Source organism: Corvus hawaiiensis, chromosome 4 (genome assembly GCF_020740725.1).
Source record: "Corvus hawaiiensis isolate bCorHaw1 chromosome 4, bCorHaw1.pri.cur, whole genome shotgun sequence".
In the NCBI taxonomy this organism is placed as follows: Eukaryota; Metazoa; Chordata; class Aves; order Passeriformes; family Corvidae; genus Corvus; species Corvus hawaiiensis.
This window is the reverse complement of record NC_063216.1, coordinates 19,944,490-19,967,196: the sequence shown is the minus strand read 5'-3', so window position 1 is coordinate 19,967,196 and position 22,707 is coordinate 19,944,490. Positions and strand designations below refer to the sequence as shown.

Genomic DNA, 22,707 nt, shown 5'->3' with positions numbered 1-22,707 from the left:
GCCAGAAGAGTCTGATACAGAGCAACAAGAGACATCTCTTTGGTTCTCCTTTCAGTAGATAAATTTGCTGTAGAGATCTGCAGTGGAAAATTGAAACATATTTTCTTTCGGTGACCACTGAAAGGATACTGCTTTATTGGACTCCCTAGATTTCCCCCCATGTCTTCCCTTCTCAAGCAGAAACAGTATTGTGAAAAATCTAAAAATAAATGTCACCTTTCCAACCATGAATTAAATTTCTGTGTTCAGACCTGAAAAGTATAAGCAATGTGTCTTTACCCTCCAAGCACTGAGCCATGGTCATTTGTGTTTTCTGATGCGGGTTTGTTTGTGGATTTTGTTGTTGTTGATTTTGGGGGTTTGGTTTTTTTTTTTGTTTTTGGTTTTTTCCCTTGAAGACACCACATAATGTTTTATAGTCAATGCTGACTTAAGATACATAATAGTTTCAAATCTGAATTTACTTTACGTTTAGAAATAAGTTTAAAACCACCGTCAGTGATAGTCTTGTGGGGTATGAACAAAATGGTTAAGCATCAATTGCTGATTTAATTAATACATGTTGCATGATATGTATCTTCTGTAATATATGAGTTCAAGGTCTGTCAGCTAAAAGGTAAGATAAATGCTGGTTTATGTAGTTGTAGTTTTTAGTACTCCAGTGGTCATTTTCAGTTCAAAAACTGCATGTTTGTCTTATAAGTCAGAATACAAACAACAGCCATTTTTTTCCTTACCTTTCTGTCTCTTTTTTTCTGTGTAATAGAGGGACTAGGAAGAGAAGAGGGATCATATCAAACTTTTCAAAATTTGAAATTTCTTTTTGAAATTTGAAATTTCTTTTCTCTTCTTGATTAGTGGGAACTAGTCTGCTTCACCCTGATGCCTGTAAAATAACCTTTCTTGTAGTGTAAGTGATGTCTTACCTGCAGCAATTTGACAGTGAGATAAGAGGGATTTTTGTTTTGGAAGTCTTTTCAAAAAGACAAGAATCTGTGGTAAAAATTATCCTTGTTATTTCATATTGCCTCAAGTGTGTAGATCATCTAGATTTAGTAGAAGCTTCGACATGTCAGTTACCAACCCAAACAGAGGTGATATAATTAAATATGTCTTCACATTGAATTTCATTAATTGTTCTCAGCTGTCAGAATCAAATCTCTGGCAATTTGTAGTTTGGGCCCTACTTCCTTCAGTTTTTAAAGAGACTGATAATGTCTCATGTTCCAGAGTACTTCAGTCATATGAAATTATGTATGTAAGTAAAAAAGGCATTTTAATGTACGGCTTCATATTCTAAAACAACTTTGTCTAAGAGTTTTCAAAGAGACAAAAATTCAGCTAAGAGGGCAAGTATATATCTGTGATTGCAACAGAATTTATAATCAAATGAGGTAGTGCAAAAAATTTACTTAAAATATACAAGAAACACATACTTTATAGTACAAATGGATGGGTACTTTCAGTATCCTACAAAATTGATTATGTAAAAGTTCCAATAATGAAAAGAAAGCTACTGAGTGTTAGATGGAAAGATAAAATTGACTAATCAATTCCTTCATCTATTTAAAAGAAAAAAATCCTCTTCATGATTTGAAATAACAATTTTGCAAGACCTTTAGTAAGCAGCCATGTGTATAAAATGATAAATCCTAAAATCCAAAATAATTTTAGAAAACAGCAATTAAAAAAATAGTAATATACTGTGGAGGGGTTTTTTTTAGATTATTTGATTTAGAGTATTCATATTCATTTTGTTAGTTTCAGAGTTCTCTCAGTGATCCTTAAGTCTGAAAATGCTCTATTTGCATGAATCTGTGAGTCAGATGTTTCACCAGCTTATGATGTCCAGAGCTTTGAGAAAGCACAAGGTTCAATAAGTCCTAATAAGACTGTGGTTGTCAAGACATTACTTTCTTTATATGGTTTTGCCTTCTCAGTTCTGTAAATACCCTCCAACCAATATATTTTTGTTTTTGGTATTAATGCCCATGCTTGCTCTGAGCTGAGAATATGAGATGTTGTACCAGGCCTTAGAAGGATATTCTACGATTTACTGTGTGCTCCTTAAAACTTTTCAGTCTTCCTGTGCAAACATTTTTCTTGCCTTTTTGGTCACTGGGAATCTCCAGTGCCCCTTCCAGGGCTTGGGGCCTCATTGTACATGTGTACATCTCTTGATGGTCTCCATTTGAAGTGTAGCAGATGGTGGTCTCTGAGGGAAACAGTCCAGTAGTGAGAGAAGGCAGGGAAGAGTGTTTGCCTGAGCAGAGACAGTTATTGGCCCACTGTTTTGAGTGTATGAGGAAGGTAATTAAAAAAAAAACCAAAAAAAACCAAAACAAAACATAATCTTTACACTTAATTTTCATTAAAACTTCCAGGACACACTTTTCTTTTTCTCACCCTCCCTGCAGCTGTCTTGTGTAGTTCTTAGTGTTGTCACAACTGGTTTTACCTCAATTTTTAGAAACACCAAGGGTGAACACTGGTTCCTTCCTTAATTTGAGCATTAGGATCCATTCAGTTAAAGTGGTTTTTTTTTCCCAGTTGTTTCTGTAATGTCTAAAGGGGTTAAAAAAGCTCTAGAATTAAGAGATACGTAAGCAGAGAAAGTTTTCATTACTGTTTCCTCTTCTTCAGTGTTCCCTCATGAAAGGATGATGTACATTGGTCAAGTACAAGCAAAAGAATGATTTTATTTTCTGATTTGTAAGTGTTGGAAAGACAGACTTTAGAAAGTGTTTCTATGCTATAAAATCTCTTAAGCAGCTGTATCATCTTACAATTTTAATGAGCTGTTGTAACAGCAGTGAATTTATGGGGAACTACTCTGCTGAAAATTAGTATTAGCCACTAATTTCTTGTATTATTATTTATGACTGAGAAAATAGCTTTGAAAACTTAATAAACCTGTCTTCATTATTTATGAAGTTTTACAGTATTTGGATAGTTGGCTCATTAAGCAGCACTGGTTTTCAGGTTAGCAAAGATCTATAAATGTCAGTTTATTCTCTTAAATGTCTTCTAAAGGGTCGATGTTGTTATGTCTGTAGGAAACAGCACATCAATAGGAATTATTCCCTCTTAAGTGTAATGACTATAAGATGTCCGTTATTTCTGTGGAACCAACTGTTTTTTTCTGGAGAAGCAGCAATTTCTTTTTCTTTTTTAGAAACTATTTTTCCCCCCTGTCATGACTTAGGTGAATTTAAGAATGAGCTCTTCCATGAAGTTAAAACTTGTATTAATGCAGTGGTTTTGCTGGATGTTGTATTTACATTTCAGGCTGTTTGGCAGACAATTATAAAACACTACTTTTGTTGACAAATAACATCAGCTTTTTCCTCTTCTGAGTTTCCTCAGCATATATACAACTAAATTTCTGTTTAATATTAGTGGTTAAATTATAGATCTGATGTCAGTAAATCTTCTTGGGGCAGTCTTCCAGTAGCAGCTGTCTAGCTGGGGAGCATTTGGCTTTTTTAGCAAAAACTGAAATGCAGCCTTAAAATTACTGGACCCTTAGTGTGTTTCTTAATACTGTAAGTGATATGCTGGCAAGTCAATAGATTAGAAGGGTAGGAAGTTCACCACTCTAGGAGTTTGTTTCCCAAATGATGAGATGGTGGTCCCTTTTGCAGAGGCACCTCTTGATGACTTAATTGAGCTTCTCAGCCTGTTGAGAGTTTGAGGATGAGAAAGGTAGGTTTGTTTGTAGAGAGGGAAAGTGCTCTAAAGAGCAGTGTACTAACAAACAGATGATACCACCAAGGGCTTCCATTCAAGGCTGTAAGCTTGTGTTCTTTATAAATGAAGACGAAAAATGAGTGGTTGATGAAACTGAATCAATAAAATACCCATTATGAAATGATTTGTCGTGAAATTATGAAAATTTGAAGACAGGCAGTTAAGTTAACCATGATATCATAAGTCACTTTGTCCTCTCCTTCACTCAAGGTCAAAAAATTCAAATGGGGAGGCTACATACAGCTCACAATGTTTTACAGAACAATCATCCAATATGTAAACGGAGCTTATAAGTAATGACTTTTTACTGAGGTCTTTAGTGATAGGACAATGGATGATGGCTTTAAACTGAAAGAGAGTAGATTTAGATTAGAGAAGAAATTCTTTCCTGTGAGAGTGGTGAGACACAGGCACAGGTTGCCCAGAGAAGTGATGCATGCCTCATCCTGGGAGTGTTCAAGGCCAGGTTGAATGGGGCTTTGAGCAACCTGGGAGAGTGGAAGGTGTCCCTGTTCATACCAGGATATTGAAACTAGATGATCTTCAATGTTCCTTCCAACTCAACCATGCTATGATTCTGTGAAAGTATATATACTCTTTTTTCATTTGAGTATCTGTCGTTTGTCATGGGGAGATCACCACAACAAGTTTTTATGAGAATGTCTAGTGTTTCAATTTCCTTGGCCCTTTAAGTATAAGGAGCTGTTAGAAATGCAGTTGTTGCTATTGAACTATTAGTTTTGGATTCCTGAAATTGTAATAGAACTCTAATTTATCCTTTGTTTTTTATTAATATGTTTTAGCAGTGCATTAAAAGCTTCAAACTGCTCAGAGGTTGTATGTTTTGGAGTGCAGTGCCTTTGCTACATGTATTGTAAAGATCACACCTGCCCAAAACAGTTTGCATACAAAACTATTGTGGAGGCATAAGGAATGGAAATGGTAGTGAATAGCAGTAATATTATCAGATATGGGTGTACTTATGGGGTGTTGATAGCACACTGGGATTAAGTCTTGTTAACCTTGTGTGAATATGTAAAACGAAGTCTCTGGCTATTCAAGAGGTGTCATCCTTTTGTTGATTAAAAAAAAAGGTCTGAGCTTTAAAAAATTCAAGTACAATTTTTAGTTTTGTTGCTGATTTTTTAGATTTGTGCAGCTTTCAGGCTGCACCTGTTTACTTGTGTTGGATTGGCTATGGAATCTTAAATTGTGTATAGTGTGCGCTGAGATTCTCTTATAGAAGGAGCTATAAAAGTATAGAGAGTACTGTGTCCTGCAGATTTCTTTTGTTGCAAATAGGTAGAGTTTTACCTGATTAAAGAAATAAGGTTTGTTAATTACAGTAATGTGATTGAGGCATGTCTGTCTGACTGATGGGATGACTGCTAATCTGAGTCGTCTGATTTAACTAATTCCATGTTTAATCCTTCTGAAACTTGTAGTGAAGAAGAGGAGAAACTGGCACAGACATGACTACACAGAGCCAGATGATGGTTCCAAACCAGTGCAGGCTGGAACACGGACCTTTGTTAAACAGCTGCGGGCTCGCTCTTTCCCAAGGTACAGAACCTTACTTCCATATTTTGGTTGGAAAACACAGAGAAATGTCATCTGAGTGTGTTTTAGGGGAGGTGACTGATGTTTCTCTGCTTCACAAAGTGAAGGTTGAGGATGACTTCTTCCTTCTTTGGAATTCTTCCCAGTGCATTCTTTGGAATTCTTCCCAGTGCATCCCTGTTTCAGATGGGTACAGTTGCCTTTTCATGCAGTAGTTTCTCCTGTTCAGTTTTGCACTGGGATGGGTTGTCTGTTGGGACTGCTGCAGGGCAGTCTGAGGGGTTTTGAGTTTTGGGGTGGGGTGGTTTTTTTTTTTTTGTTTGTTTGTTTGTTTTTGGTTTTGTTTTGTGTTTGTGCTCTTACTGTCAGAATATTGCCTGTCTACTCCTGTAGTTCAGGAAGAGTTCTCAGTTCCATTCCAAGTACCGTAGAACGTTCACATGAGCTGGTAGTCTACCCATTCTCACATGCTTTAGAAGAAAGCAGAGAAACATGGTTATACTTTGATCCTGAGCTTGGCTGGCTATCTCACTGAAACATAATGACTTAACAATTCTTTAGAGCAGCTGCTGGTGGTGGTTGTTACCAGCAAAATGTACTTTAATGCCTCCTCTGAGAATTTCTTTTCCCCATCCTTTTAAGTTACTCTTTTCAGTCATATAGAAGGATTATGAGTTTCCAGATTATGCAAGACAGTAAGTTTCTTTGCTTGTTGAGGTTGTTTATTTTGTCTTTAGTTAAATGCTTAATAAAACAGTACTCTGTGTTTCTTTTGGATTCAGATGTAGCCATTCCCATCTGTCCTCCCCCAAACTGAGACTTTTTTTATTTCAGTAGTGCTTGGAGGATGCTCTTCTGCTAATACTGCATCATTTTTTTCCACCAGTGCTGATGAAGTAATTTTGAAAATGCATGGAAGCCAGCTGACACAAAGATACCTGGAGAAACATGGGTTTGATGTTCCCATTATGGTTCCTAAGTTAGATGGTCTGGGACTCAGACTTCCTCCACCGACTTTCTCCGTTTTAGATGTGGAACGCTATGTAGGTAAGAGTCACGCTGGAGTACTTATTAAAATGATCCTGTCTGTAAATTAAAATAAACACTTGCATGATTATAAGAGCTTCCAGAGTGCTAAATATTTATTCTAAATTCAAGACTAGCAGAGAGTAAAATTAAAGCTGTGGTTTGGAGTGGTTTTTTTCTTCCTCTCTCTCTCTCTCTCTCTTTTTTTTTTTTTTTTTTTTTTTTTTGGGGTGTGTGTGTGTATGTCTGTTTGGTAGATGTGTGATAGGACTACAGCCTTACTTCTCAACTTTCAAACCTGTTAATTTCAGTGCAAGCTATATGTGGGATGCTGGGGTTTTTTTCTGCAACATGTTGTAAACCAAGGATAATGGGAATTGAATTAGTCACTCTTAGGATTAATAAGTTTAATTATTGGTTAGGCTATGACAAAACTTAATGTTTTGGACTCAGTAAATTGGCCTTTCTGAATTAAATCTTCCTGAAAAATGTCCTACCTTGGCATCCTTTGCCAGGAAAGCTAGGGCTTCCCAAGAACCACTTCTTTCTTATCAGATCTCTTATCAGTCTGTAATTGTGCCAGCTTCATGTAAGCATGCAGTACAGACAGAGACCAAGCCAATTGCAGCAGGACATTTCCTGTAACACATGGAACAGTTGAGAAGTCTGAGTGTATTCTCATGATCACCTAATGTAATGATGGGTGCTGAAAATAGGTTTTCTGTCCATCAATATTTTACAAAGGCACCACAAGTGTTGTCACCATTGTGATGATAAATTGTAATGTGTTCTGCCTTAAAGATTAGTTATCACTGTGATATTTCTGAGTCTTTTCTTTTGGATTTCTGCCTCTTTGGATTCAGAGAGAAACTTGATTATCTCATCCTTATACATACATTTTGACCTGCCAAGTGTTACAGTTCAGGGAAAAAAATAGGAATGCCCCAGATTTACCTTTGTATTATTGAAATTAAAAATAAGAAAAAGGAATAAGTACTATTTCAGCTGGAATTTATCAAGATGATACAAACTTGCAGTCTTAAAGCAAATATGTTTATAATGTACATCTAGGCATGTTTCCAGCATTCCAGAATTAAGTGTCAAATTTGGTCATTGTGTAACTAAATGACCATAAACCAATGGCTAATATAGTGTTGTTGTTAGTCTTTGGCTTGTCTAGTTCTCTAAATGTATCACTTCAGAATACACGGTGTGTAACCCCCTCTGTTGTCATCAGAAATGAATCACACCCCTGATAATTATTCAGTGAAATTACTGCTTATTTGCAAGTTGTGTATGTATGTAAGGAAGGTAGGGGTTTGGTGATGGTTGAAAGGAAAAGTGAGGAAGAGATCTGCCTTGATAAGTTTCTCCATGCTACTCTCAGCAATTGCAGCCATAAACCAATTTTTTTTTTTTTAAACAGATGCAGCCATTCTATACTACTCTTTCTTTTTGGTTAACCCCAGGAAAGGGGGTTATTTTAGAGTGGGATTTATTTTTAGAGTGTTTTCAGTTCTGTCCATAGTTGATTATAGTAATTAAAGTTAAACTTAATAAAAAGTTGGTTTATACTGATCTCTCTTCCAAGAGAATAATGATAGTAGTGGAGTTTTTCTGCAGAAATGTTTTGATAAAGACTGGAAAAAAGTAAATTTTCTCTTAAATACCTGAAATGTCTTTTATCTGTGATAGCCTTAAAAAAGTAATCCTGTTTTTCACAGGTGGTGACAAAGTGATAGATGTCATAGATGTAGCAAGACAAGCAGACAGTAAAATGAAGCTCCATAATTACATTAAATACTTCACAAATCCTGACCGACCCAAAGTATTGAATGTGATCAGCCTGGAATTCTCGGACACAAAGTGAGTATTGACTTCAATTCCTTGAATGTAGGAAGTGGTTTTCACTGAGCTGAATAATATGTGTAGGAATATAATGCCTGTAGTGGGAAAGATAGGAGGAAGTGTATTTTATGTAGACAGCTACTGTGATGTAATGTGGGTATAAAACATATTTATTAGTTCATAAGTAATGTCTTTGGAGGAAGCTGTCATTTCAAAAGAGGTGTGCTTACTCCTGTTTATATTAACAGTTCTTTTTTGTTTATTTGTTTTTTAAAAGGATGTCTGAATTAGTGGAAGTACCAGACATTGCCAGAAAGCTTTCGTGGGTGGAAAATTATTGGCCAGATGATTCTGTCTTCCCTAAGCCTTTTGTTCAGAAGTATTGCTTAATGGGTGTCCAGGACAGCTATACTGACTTTCATATCGATTTTGGAGGAACATCAGTTTGGTACCACGTTCTCTGGGTATGAATGCTTCTTGATTTACAGAGTCACAGAATATGCTCAGTTGGAAGGAACCCATCATGATCATTGAGTCCAACTCCTGGCCCTGCCCAGGACATCCCAAGAGTTACACCATGTGCCTGAGAGCAATGTTCAAATGCTTCTTGAGCCCTGTCAGGCTTGGTGCTGTGACCCCTGCCCTGGGGAGCCTGTTCCAGTGTACAACCACCTCTAGGATGACTATGACCATATGAAGCAAAAGTTATTCAGTGTGTAGCCTTCTGTTGTGACATTATCACCTGCATGAAATTTTGTGCTTGCAACACTGAGGGAGGAGCTTGAAAGTGAATTGCTGGTCTCTGGTGTTGCTTGGACAGGAGCACTCTTTGCTGGGTTAAGAACTGGCTGGATGGCCAGGCCCCGAGAGTGGTGGTGAAAGGTGCTGCATCCAGCTGGCGGCCAGTCACCAGTGGTGTCCCTCAGGGGTCTGTGCTGGGGCTGGTTCTGTTCAATATTTTCATTGACAACATGGATGAGGGTATGGAGTTTTTCATTAGTAAATTTGCAGATGACTCTAAGCGGGGAGCTTGTGTCGATCTGTTGGAAGGCAGGAGGGCTCTGCAGAGAGACCTGGCAGGGTTGGATGGATGGGCAGAGTCCAGTAGGATGAAGTTTAGTAAGTCCAAGTGCCGAGTCCTGTATTTTGGCCACGATAACCCCCTGCAACGCTATAGGCTGGGGACAGTGTGGCTGGACAGTGCCCAGGCAGAAGGGGACCTGGGGGTGCTGGTCGACAGCCGACTGAACATGAGCCAGCAGTGTGCCCTGGTGGCCAAGAAGGCCAATGGCATCCTGGCCTGTATCAGAAATAGTGTGGCCAGCAGGACCAGGGAGGTCATTCTTCCTGTACTCAGCACTGGTGTGTTGGGGTCTCCTCCCCTGCCGTGTAGCCCTGGGAGAGGGGCCCTGAGGGCACAGACACGGGGCTTCCCTGCCCCTGCTCAGCCTCGTTCCCATTGGTTGGTTTGTGTTCCCTGCGCGGGCAGAAGGACCCTTGGTCCCATGACTGGAACAGTTCCTGAGCAGAGCTCCGGCCATGCGGCTGGAGAAATAAACATCTCTGAAACAGCTAGCAAGAATCTGTCTGTCCGTATATATTTCCTTTCCACGGGACTCCTGGTTTGATATATGCGTGTTGCAGGATCCCCACTGCAACAAATGGTGGAGATTTGTGAGCAGAACGATCCCCGATCCCTAAGCGACTGATTTGTGTGAGTAAACCCTGGAAACTTTGGATTCCTCTTCTTGGTTTTGCTTTGCTATTCCATATCTAAACTATGGAGGAACCGTGGGAAGACTCTTGGCTCTCAGAGCCGCATATGGACATTTATCTTAAACTTAAAATGATTCTTGAACAACGATTTGTAAATTTTAGCTTGATTCAAGCTCAAAAAGAACTGAAACACTTCCTGGCATGGTTGTTTAAGAACTTTTTCTATGTTTCTTGGGATTTAATTCTTACCAAGGGCTTTTGGAAAACCGTTTGGACACAGTTAATACTGGAGTCAAAATATATGCCGATGGAAGAATATTTTCGTGAATATTATTTAGTTACCGAGACTGTTGAGCAATGTCAGCTGTGTCCTGGCAAAGGGAAGCCTGGCACAGGGACCGTGCGGCCCAGGCCACGTGCGCCGAGCGCTCTGCGAGCAGCAGCGAGACAGTTCCCGCGCGCGGGCGGAGCCACGCGAGCCGCAGTGTCGGCGGCGGAGCGGGGAGTGGCGGGAGCGGCGGGACCCGGCGGTGCCTGCCCGGTCCTGTGCAGCGCGTGGTGGAGCGAGCCCCGTGAATGCCTGACCGAGAGGGGCGGCACGCGGGCGGTGGCTGGCGGCGATGGCGGTGGAACGGAGCCGCGCCCAGCCGAGACGCGCGCTGGAGCAGGGCGCGGGGGAGTCATCGCCCGGGGACCCGGCCAAGACGTGGGTACAGCGCCCGGCAGCGGCAGCGAAGCTGCGACCAGAGGAGGCGACGCACGGAGAACTGAGCGGCGCGGCCCGGCCCGGCCCGCGCAGCCCCGAACGCAACCCCAGGAAGAGCGCGCAGGCACCAGCAGCCCCGACAATTCCAACACGGGAGCGACCGAAAGAGAGAACAAAGACGCAGCGAGACAGAAAACAGCAGCCACTCGGAAAAAGGAAAAAATCATAGTAACTAAGACCTTAGGGATAGTAAAATGGTATAATGTTAAGCAAAATTATGGTTTTATAACAAGGTGTGACAACCAGCAAGACATATTCGTGCATAGAACTGCTATTAAAAAGAATAACCCTGAAAAATGGATCCCAAGCTTGGGAGATGGAGAGGTGGTGGAATTTAATATTGTACTAGGGAGAAAAGGGTTACAAGCATCGCAGGTCACTGGGCCTGATGGTGTTTCTGTAAAAGGCAGTATATATGCAAAAAATCGTAGTCATGTTAGACAATATCTCCATTGTAAGCCCCCCCTACAGTCTCCCTTTCCTAATCCCACCTTTCCCTTTTACCCTATGTCCTATTACCCCCAGTGTATTCCCAATCCGTTTTTTCATCCATGGTTTCCCTCACAAAACCATGCTTTTGCCAATTGTGTCCCCAAAAATCCCTTTCCAATGCCGAGTGGGGGATGAAAAGGGGGAGGGAAGAAGTTAAACCCTCTCCTGCCTCAGTTTCCCCACAAAGCATGCTCAGAGAGTCCTGTCTCCCTTCTGTCAGCCCTAAGATGTTCCACAGAATCTGTTTGGACATTTAAAGACTCAGGAGGGTGGCTTGTTTTGTTTTGAAACTGTTCTTGTTATGTTTATCCAGTTGTTTTCATTCTCCCTTTATTAAAATAAAACGGGTGAGGTGTTGGGGTCCCTCCCCTGCCGTGTAGCCCTGGGAGAGGGGCCCTGAGGGCACAGACACGGGGCTTCCCTGCCCCTGCTCAGCCTCGTTCCCACTGGTTGGTTTGTGTTCCCTGCGCGGGCAGAAGGACCCTTGGTCCCGTGACTGGAACAGTTCCTGGGCAGAGCTCCGGCCATGCGGCTGGAGAAATAAACATCTCTGAAACAGCTAGCAAGAATCTGTCTGTCCATATATATTTCCTTTCCACGGGACTCCTGGTTTGATATATGCATGTTGCAGGATCCCCACTGCAACACTGGTGAGGCCGCACCTCGAGTATTGTGTCCAGTTCTGGGCCCCTCAGCTCAGGAAGGACACTGAGACACCTGAACGTGTCCGAAGGAGGGCAGCAAGGTTGGTGAGGGGCTTGGAACCTATGAGGAACGACTGAGGGAGCTGGCGTTGTTTAGCCTGGAGAAAAGGAGACTCAGAGGTGACCGTATCACACTCTACAGCTCCCTGAAAGGTGGTTATAGCCAGGTGGGGTTGGTCTCTTTCTCCAGGCAGCAACTGACAGAACAAGAGGACACGGGCTTAAGCTGCGCCAGGGGAAATATAGGTTGGATATTAGGAAAAAGTTTTTCATGGAAAGAGTGGTGAAGTGCTGGAATTGTCTGCCCAGGGAGGTGGTGGAATCACCATCCCTGGATGTGTTTAAGAAAAGATTGGATGTGGCACTCAGTGCCATGGTTTAGTTGAGGTGTTAGGGCATGGACTCGATGATCTTGGAGATCTCTTCCAACCTGGTGATTCTGTGTGACTCTGTGATTTTTATGCTTTTATTTTAGCATGCTGTTGGTGACTTGTAGACTGTAATTGGTTGACTGATCATTTTAGTAGACTTGTGAGTGATATAGTGAGGTTTTAGTAGGAAAAAAAATAATTGCATGAAGATCATTGGCCTACTCAATTTTTTATTCTTCTCACAAATTTGACCACATGTACATCATAGAAGTGGCAAAGTGGTTTCATCTTACATTTTCTCATTTGGAAGGTGTGTGCATATCCATAAATTGTTTATGAAAACTGGAGTTTTTTATACTCCAGTGAAAAGTTTTGCTTGGTTTGTTTACTTCTTTTAAATCACAAGACACCAACTGGTTCATGTGCTGTGTCTAAGCTCTTGGTGGATTGCAGTTGTGAGGCACTGGGCTGGGAGGCCTGAACATGCCATAGTGGGAAGATGGAATGCTTGCCATTTCGGTCAATCTGTTACTTCATTAGGAGTGACTCAGAGGTTGTAGTGTACCTCTAGGAGAATACTAATTTATTTATTTGATGTATTTGTCTAATAGGGTGAGAAGATATTCTATTTGATCAAGCCCACTGATGAAAATTTGGCTCTCTATGAGTCCTGGAGTTCATCTGTCACCCAGAGTGAAGTATATTTTGGGGACAAGGTTGACAAGTGTTACAAGTGTGTTGTGAAGCAAGGACACACTTTATTTGTTCCAACAGGTAAGATTTTACCCTAACTGTTAGGACTTAGCATGTTTAATTAACCAGAAATTATGAATATAATAAAGTAATTGCATTATCAAAATTTGGTATCCTCTAAAATTATGGATGAGAGAATAATAAAAAATTAGAAATTTAGATTTTCAGAACAAGTAATTAGCTTTTAAGATTGGCTGACAGCCATAACAATTATCAGGGAACGAAAGGGTATTTGTTACCCAATTAGAAGACAACAAATTAAAGTTTAATTTGATTATCAGGGAAGTAGTTCCAGTTAATAGAGCACAGATTGTTCACTATTTGATAAGTATCCAGACTGAACTCTTATTCTAATTTTATAATACAGTTTTATTTTTACAGATTTCAGTATTGCAAGGCCTACTAGGCATAATTATTACAACAACATCACATAAACTTCTTATGCTGCAGGCTAGAGTATTAAAAATACAAGTTGGGTGGTTTTTTTGATTTGCTTTTGTGAGAAATGCCAAAACAATTCAACTTCTTTATTAAAGAAGAAAACACAGAAAAATCCTTCAAACTAAATACCCCACCCTACCCAAACTCCCAAATACTATAAACTTACAAATCTTTAATAAATCAAACCATATTTTGCCAATAAACTGACTGCCAGTTTTTTGTATTTTTGCTTATCCGACTTATCCCTATAAATGGTTTTTATTATTTTATTATTAAAAATTTGTACTGGTGCTGTCTTCCCCTGTTTTTGGGGAAAGAAAGCTTTAAATGCATGGAGCATGAAAATGATTTCCAATTCTACTTCTGGAAGAAGCCTTGAAGATTATGTGCAGTATGTTATTCCATCGTGCACTTTCTAGACTACTGCATTTTTCTCATAGCTCGGTTCTGTACCTGTGAGGTTCAGTGTTTACTGTTCTAGTTCACAGCTTGTGCAGAATAAGTACTACCTGATGAGCACCTCTGTGTGCTCTTGACATTCCTGAGCAGTAGAGCTTTTAAAGCCATGTCTTTCTGGCAAGAGATGGCATTAATTATCCATGTATCTAAGTTCATACATCTATGAGCAAAGAAAGCAGAATTACAGAATGAAGAACTTTATTGTGACTCACAGAAAATAGTTACTGCTTTCTCAGTAATCAGCTGAATCTGAGCTCTCACTGTATTTCAGCGTGTAAACACATAAAAAAATGATACTTTCAAATATAAATGTGTGTCTACACATGTGCATGTATGTGTATACACACATACTTTTTCATATACATATGATGGAGTACAGTGTAAAAACCAATAAATTCAACTAGGTTTCAAGCCAAGTGTTTAAAAAAATTGGAAATTGTGTAAGACTGAGTAAAGACTTTGAAAAAAATCCAACTCTGATCTTTGGTGAAAACCACTTGCTGTTTCTGCTTGCACCGATGCTAGAGGGTGTCATAATTATTTTATAATCTTTGAAATATGTTCAGAGTAGTTTTCTGATCTAAAATTAATCTTGCATGTAGGTGAATAGCATCTACTGGGAGGCTCTTTAGAGTTATTTAAGTATTATTCAAGATATGCTGTGTGGTCTACACCAAATTTTCATTCCTTGTTATGTAGACCTTGATCAAAAGTGCAGCATAATAATAGCAAGAAGGAATGTAAAAAAATCAAAGCCTTTAGTTGATGCAGGTATACCATAAAACTGTACATTATTAGCTGAATTAGGATTGTATGCTAGTTTGTAATACATAGTTGTTTGTGATTTGGTCTGATCTTTTCTCTAATTGGGAAGCTTCCTGTGTTTGTACATCTTGCCTACACTCAGTGAAGCCATGAAATAGTCTGCAAATGTCTGTCCAAGTCATCTTCTGTCAAAGATCATCTGTAGGCATGCAAAATCAGAAAAAAGATCTTGACAGAAGAAAGTCAACTTGTAATTTATTTACATTAGAGCTCCACAGTATAAATTTCACAGATAAGTTCTTTTAATCAGGAAGCTCGTGTAATGTGTTCTTTTGTGTACTTAGTTGAAATTATCCAGTAGTAATTAGCTAGATCGATAGCATGATGTTGGCCATGCTTTACCAAGTTGAATAGTGGATTTCATAAGGACAATATTTCAATTATGTGACAAATTTTATAGAGTGTCTAGACTGGGTTTTAAACTGATCATAATTTCAGTTGACTTAGAATGACTGTATTTAGAAAATTTGTGGGACCACTTCTGCATTTCTATTTGAGAAACTTCAGTATTGCTAAATGACTTTATGTTGTGCATACAGCCCAGTTACTGTAAGCAACATGTAAATATTGAAAGACATATAATTTTGTTTTATTTTTATGACTTGATCTTTTGTTCATTATATTTTTCTCCTCCTGAGTTGTTTATATTTGTGGATCGGAGTGAAAACTTCAGGAATTTTTACTTGAAAAGTTGGCTTTGCATCCTTACCTCCCCTCCCAGTGGTAAATGTTTTAAGCTTCACTTGTTCAGAAAATTGCAGTTCCACCAGATTTCTGAAACTGTAGTTTACATGTTGTTAAAATTTATATTACTTGTTCCTAGCACAGAATACAAATTCATTTGCTTTCTTTCCTTTCAGGAACAGCCTTTTTACTTATATGTGTATTTAAAAACAGTCTTAGAATAATTCATACGTATGTATTAAGTTTCACAATCTGTCGTTTCAGGCTGGATTCACGCTGTGCTCACATCTCAGGATTGTATGGCTTTTGGAGGAAACTTTTTGCACAACCTCAACATTGGCATGCAGCTCAGGTTAGTCTCAGCTCTTCCTATACTTTTGCCCCAGTAAGTAGGATATTCTTTTCATAGAGATTTTTCTTCATGCGCTTAACCAGGATCAAATTGGTACAGGCTCTTTAACAGACAATAGTGGCATTTTCAGTTAGAATGTATCAAGCACATTCTCTTATTTTACTTCTGCAAAGTTTGTTTCAAAAGCAAAATGAAGGCTATGCAAGAATTTAAGTGACTAAAAGGAGGGAAAAAAAAAAAGAGAAAAAACTCTACTTTGGAGATTAGTGTAAGTGAGTAAAACAAAACTAAGCAAGCCCAGGTGTGCGACACTGAGTTGAAATGAGCATCCTCAAGTCAGCATTGCTCTAAGGGCAGCTGTATTTAGTTTTTGTCCAAGATGTAGAGCTGTCTTCTAAACATATTGTTTTTATTTATTACAGTGGAATCCTGATAAAATTCCATCTGTTAAAAGATCACACATTGGGTTTGTATCCTAGTTTTATGAAGTCCAACTTTATTCTTAGAAGTGCCGCAGTCAAACTTGATAAGGTCAGAGCCTGAATGAGACCAGAGTTCAATCTTGTCTGTGGTCTTGTTGGGGTTTAACTATGTGGTACTTGACTTCTTTTATTTATCATGGCCATGGTTATTTTATTTCATTTTATTTTGGACATTGTGTCAATTTAAATGATTACATAGTTGAATAATGAATCTGATAATTACAACATTCATGTTTTGTAATATTTGCATTTATTCAGGTGTTATGAAATGGAGAAGAGACTAAAAACCCCAGATCTTTTCAAATTTCCTTTCTTTGAAGCCATCTGTTGGTTTGTGGCCAAAAACTTACTGGAAACATTGAAAGGTAATGCTTGTTTTGTTTTAAGAGATGCACATGTATCTACTTTTATAATTCTTTTTCTCCTAAGTGATAATGGACCATGGCATTAGTTTTTTTTCTCAGGCTTCTTTCATATCAGTTAAGATCTTTTAATGTCTTTTAATAGCCTTTCCTTTGAGCAAATGGTTCTGTGAAATGATTCCACTAACTTACATCTATGGATTTCTTCTTGGTGGCTTCACAGCTGAACACAGAAGTTTTCTTGCACTTCTACAAATTATCTCTTCTCCTTTCAGCAAATTAAAGCCTTGAACACCACTTGTTTCCTAAGTGAGCATTTAAAGTCTTGAGGTGAGCCTAGAGAAACTCAGAAATCTTGCCAAATAGAACAAACTTGCAGAAAATTTTTCCTTCCAAGAAGAGTATTTTTATCTTGAAAGCTTGCGTTGATTTGTCTCATTCATGCATATTTAGTGTTTACAAACTCGTCAGAAGACGTAGGAGCTGTGTTCCTGCTGGAAAAGCAGTGGAACACGTATGTTTCTGTAAGATCTAGCTAACTATATGCTGTGTCTGTTTGTCCCACTCTTCCCCCTCCCCTTTTTATCCCATGACTCCTTGAGTCCATAGGCTGGGAGCCTCTGGTGGCTTGTGTTTTAGGGGAGGGCTGTGAAGCTTATTCTCATGTTATGTTTCATCTTTGGTTTAGCAGATGTTTTGTTGCTGAACAATGCTCTGACCTATCAACTCATCATAAAAAATAAAAATTAATGTTTCCGTGGCTAGGGTGAAGGTTATATTGGGTTTTGGCATCAAGACTCACATGAATTAGGTGTTTGCTAGTCAGAATCCATTGTTTTATGAATAAAGGATGATGCTAGTTTGGTTGTATTAGGGTAATGGTGATGTCCAACTGTTAGCAGTACTTTATATGAAATTCAGGTCAGTAAGGAAAATCAACACAGCATGTCTTCCTGGTTCTTTTTATAAAATGGCAGCAGGGTCACAAACATTTTGATTTTGACTTTTTGTTGGCAGAAAGTGTTTCATGATAAGTATTATTGCATTCACCTAAATTATTTTTCTTAATTCTTGGGGTTTCAAAATAGGCAATTTGTGCTGTTGTTAATGCATCCTGTACTCCTTAATTTGAATTACTTTCAGTTCATGCAGTTGTTTCTATTGCATCTAAAAAATTCAGCCTGTGGTACTGCACTGTATTCTTAAAATTTTATCAACTGAGTCAGCTAATGGGCAGGAAGGTTTCTGCTGCCAGTACCTCTCATACCCTTTAACAAGTAGGAGGCCTTTGAGAGAAGAACAGCTGTTTACTCACAGAACCTTCCTTTTTCTGCCAGCTTCCTAATACATTATCCATGAGAACGGTGTTTTATTAGTGTATTCTTTTAAGGGAATAAAATGAGCCAAATGGTTCTAGTGTTGATCCATTTGCTACTGACAAGTGGAAATATTTGTCAGGAACATGAGGAAAGGTTTTAATCTCCTTTTGTCTGCTTATGGAGGATTTGTCTTTTCTCTACTTCTTTTACCCCCATGAAGCAAAAGAGAGAGTGAAAAGGAATTGCAATTGCTTGGGAACACCATCTTCCTTCACTAAGAAGAGAAGCTTCTGTGGCAAAGTGGTTTCCACCCCCTGTCCCGTTTGATTTTGGGAGGAAAAATGATGTAAACCATATGAGGGGGAACTGTGATAATTGGAAGGGTGACAAAAAATGTTTGGGAAGTGGAAGTATGCTAGTGTGAGCCATTTGCATATGTATGGAGATAAGCAATGCGAATTCTAATTTAGAGATACATCCCACATCCTGCTGGTCCCCTTTGACTAAAATATTTCTCAATGAAGTAAGACTGTCTTTTTTCTTCAAATGTTATTTTTCGTTCTGTATTTTAGATCTGGGTTCTTTTTCCCTAATTGACCTTTAAGTATGTTGTAAACTAACCCTAATTCACACAAGAATAAGTTAAGAAAAGGTTTTATGTAGAAGCACTTTAGGGTTGGATTTGGTTTTTTTGTTGTCATTGTTGTTGTTACAGTATGCATGTAAATGCAGGATGTCAAGTTTCATTTGCTTGCGCAATTTTTCCTTTATTGTGCTGTTGCACAATGGAAGCTTTATTGACTGAAGGGTAGAAGCAGACGGGTAGAAGGGTATACTGAAGGTCTTCGCTGTTAGTGTGTTTCTAAATTGGTTTCTGTATCCTTTTTAGAACTGAGGGAAGATGGTTTCCAGCCTCCAAGCTATTTAGTGCAAGGAGTGAAGGCTTTACTTACTGCTTTAAAGTTATGGATGAAAAAAGAAGTAAGTATAAGTGTTGTTTGCTATTTTGGTGAGCTCTGTTTTGATTTAGAACTAAGTGAAGGTCTATGCCCTTTTAAAGTTTATTTTTATCTGTTAATGAGTACTGAAAAAGTCTATTGAAAGTATATACTGCTGATTTGGGGAAGAATCATAATGACAATTTTATATTCCATGATGCTAATAAAGTCTGTTAGACCATTTAATAAGCTCAAGTATTGTAGCTGATTGAAGTAGAATCTTGCTTTTTACCTCAGGATGGGATAAGAATGCCAGAGGATAAGGTGATAAGATGGGGCTTTTTGTAAGAAATGTGTTTATGTAGTCAATCCTAGGCTGAGGCAGTGGAGGGATGGAATGCCATGATGTTTAGCTTCTTCCATTCGTGTCAGTGGTTTGGAAAGCACATTTCAGCTACACCTGCTGAAGAGTAGGTTTAGATTCAGATTGAGGAATATTAACTTCAATTGAATACTGTCCTTGCTCAACATTGATTGACTCTTGTGAAATCATAAGTATGCCATCAGTGCTGGCTTTGCTGGTGCTCTTCTCTTCAAGAAAGCTTGTTTGTTTTGGCACAGAACTGGGTCTGGTCTAACTCCATGTGTTTTTTCATGTGTCTGTGCTTATAAGCCCTCTTGGAACTGGTGCTCCTGGGAAGTGCTGTTCACTGACAGGCGGTTTGGTTCTTACTGAGGGTATTAATTCTGGTTTGTTGCTGCCTGTGATGATTTGAACTGACTCTTTGAGATCTCTCAAAGCTCTTTCTGCCCACAAGTTCTACTTGTAAGAGAATTTACTATACAACACTTATGACAATTGCACAATGCTGTATCCAACAGTATGAGCTTTGTGGAAGTAAACATGAGGTGCAAATGCAGAAATGGTTTTTATGTGTGGAATGTGCTGGTGTCCAGCCTGTGTAGCATTACTGATCCCAGATGAAGCTCTGGTGACTCTCTGAGTTGGTTCTCCAGTGTCTCTTGGTCTCTGCTGTTCAGAATGAAAGCTTGCTAATGTGTAATGTAGTAGTGTTTACAGGATGCTGGGCCTAAGCTGTTAAACCATGTGTGAATCCAAGCTATCTCTGCATCTGTGGCATGGATAATAAGCAAGCTAAGTGATCAGGCTGCTGAACTGAGATCAAACATAGCCTATATAAATTCTTATTGTGATTTGAAATTGGATTCAAATTCCTTTTTTCTAGATTGCTGTAGTATAGTATTGTAGCATTTGTATACTGTCTAGTAGCCCACTAAGTATTTTGATTAATACTTCATGTGGAATGTGATACGTTTTCTGCTTTTCTGTGGAAGAGAAATCAATTGCACTTGCTGCATTCTGAATGCTTGTTAATGAGGCCTGTGAGTATTCCCAAACCACTGGATGAGCAGACACACCCATTGTGGGTTTCACCCCAACACAGGGAGGAAAGTGCAGAGCATCAGTGATTTAGCCACAGTGTTGTCTGCTGTCCACCAGCTGTCATGTTTCATACCCTGCATCCATCTTTTCTGGCTACTGCCTTGTACACGAGCCAGTCTTGTCTATGCGGCAGACCTTGTGGGTGATAGCTTTGTAGCTGTAGGCAGGTGAGGACAGGAGGAGCTTTGTACATTGCTGTTTGGTCTGCTCATGCTGAGGATTTCAGACAGTTTCTGAAAAAGGAATGACAACTGTGTGCTCCCCAAATGAGAGCTCTACTCATGAGGTTTCACATTTGTGTCATGGAGTATGTCTTTCCAACGTAGGTGAATTATCTTAGAGGATTGTTTCGTGCCACTTTCTAGAGAATTTCAAACTTATCTTCTTTTGAAGGAGGGAAGTAGGAAGGCCTGAATGGTCCTAAAATGACCAACAACTTGATGGAAAAATTATACGGTTTAGTGACAGAGGTGCTGTTTTCTCCAGGGTGAATGTGTAGAGGTGATACATTCAGAGAACGAACCATGGTAAATAATAGCAGCTGATTTAATCTTCCCCGTAGAATTAGAGGCACTGAAATGAATGATTATATCATGATTGTATGTTGATGTTGGGTTTTTCTGGGAGGGGGAGAAAGCATTTGTTTTAATGACTGAGAGGAAGCCAGGTTCAATGAAATGCACATACAGTATTGAATTGCTTCTAGCAATCATTTTGCTGCTGAATCTCATTTTTGAAATGTGGCTAGCTGAAAGTGTTTGGGATGTTTTTCCATTTAAATAGTTGATTACAGGAATTCATGTCAGTCATTCTAGCTTGTGTGTTAAGTGATGTTTTATCTGTTTAATCCTAAGTAAAAGTGTTTTGAGGGACCTTTAAGCTACATACAAAATATTTTTTGCTACATCTAACTGTAGAATGTTTGGATTTTTGTTGTGTGTGTGTATATATATGAAATCTGTCTCTGATAGTTTCAGAGGATTAAAGAGAACATAAACTCTTACAGCTTTCTGCATTTTTTTATAAAAAATGGGTATTTTTTCTGAGTTGCATTTTCCAACCTACTACATTATAAATAAGCTAAAAAGGTAATTTGTAGGAATTAGATGTCAGGAAGATGTCTCAAAACCTTCATCTTGGTTACTCATGATTATTCTTGATTTGCTCTTGCGATTTAATTTTTGTTGGGGTGAAATTGCCTTAGTCTTAAGATCTTTTTAAAGTTGTGACTCTAATGAATGTCAGAAGTATTGCTCTATACTGACCATGGTAAAGGGAAAATAGGTGATCACTGTACTGAGGGTAAAAAAAAATTAAGTGGTTGTCAGTATGGCTTTGTCTTATCTCTTCTTTGGATTCTTGGAGACGTTGAGGGATATCTGCTGACTACTAAAGCTTGGACTGGAAGCTACTGTGTGTGTGTATCAGTCCTGGCAGTTTGGAGTCATTATTACAGAAATGAATCTGGTTTTTCTTTTACTTTTATTTTTTTTCCCTTGTAGTTTTATTTCATACTGTTTCTGCTTTTATCTGGAAAAAAACCAAAACAGCTAAGTATCTTTTCTTCCCCCTTTGCATACAGCTTGTAACAGAACATGCCTTTGAAATTCCAGACAACATTAGGCCTGGGCATCTCATCAAAGAGCTCTCTAAAGTGATTCGTTCTGTAGAGGTAAGAACGGAGGCAACCCTACGTAAGCCTGCAGGAAATAAATCTTTGAATCGGGGAACTCCATAGTAGTTATGCTTCTGTTTGACCATATTCACCTTTTAATTTATTTAACATTCATTTAATAATAGAACATCAAGAGGAAAACTGTTGGGAATACTAAGCTATGGGTATTTCAGATAAAGAAAATGGATAGTGAACGCTTTATGTACTTTTTGTTAATTTTTAGATTTTAATGGTGAAATCAGTTGTAGGTTAGTATTTCTAAAATGTAGTTACTTATAACTACTTAAAATAATTACTGTTAATGTGTTGTTAGAGATTTTAATCTGAAATTCTGTGCATATTCCATACTCCTATTCACTTGTTTGTTAATTCAGGTCCAGTTGTCATCTCTTCTGCTCACTTTTATGTTTTGTGGCTGTTTGTTACATAGTCAGTGGGGGAGGGTTTCCCTTTTGTTTTGGTTTTTTTAATTCTCTCCCATACCAGTGTTCTGCTCCTTTATTCCTCAGTGATTATTGATTCTTGAAAAATTCTCATATTTCTATGTGAAGAGAACTGATCTGAGGGGATGTGATCTGTTGTGTACAACACATGTCTATCCTATGCTGCCTTCCTGAATAAAACCTTGTGTTTTGTTGGCACTACTGTTGTGGAGTAGCACAAAAGCCTCAAATGGGAAAGAGGTGTGCAGTAGAACTAAACTTTGGACATCAAATCCA

The 22,707-nt window shown here is 38.8% G+C and overlaps 1 protein-coding gene across 2 annotated transcripts in view; it reads left to right on the top strand.

Annotated features, from left to right (window-relative positions):
* The window catches only part of KDM7A (lysine demethylase 7A), a 65,306-nt gene that overhangs the window by 26,559 nt on the left and 16,040 nt on the right, over positions 1 to 22,707 (top strand). For both annotated transcript variants that reach the window (XM_048301074.1, XM_048301073.1), the window contains exons 3-11: positions 5,196 to 5,313; positions 6,197 to 6,357; positions 8,061 to 8,202; positions 8,462 to 8,648; positions 12,845 to 13,007; positions 15,660 to 15,747; positions 16,488 to 16,594; positions 18,800 to 18,891; positions 21,896 to 21,985. In XM_048301074.1, coding sequence (XP_048157031.1) covers positions 5,196 to 5,313; positions 6,197 to 6,357; positions 8,061 to 8,202; positions 8,462 to 8,648; positions 12,845 to 13,007; positions 15,660 to 15,747; positions 16,488 to 16,594; positions 18,800 to 18,891; positions 21,896 to 21,985 — 1,148 coding nt within the window. The remainder of the gene's footprint in view (positions 1 to 5,195; positions 5,314 to 6,196; positions 6,358 to 8,060; positions 8,203 to 8,461; positions 8,649 to 12,844; positions 13,008 to 15,659; positions 15,748 to 16,487; positions 16,595 to 18,799; positions 18,892 to 21,895; positions 21,986 to 22,707) is intronic.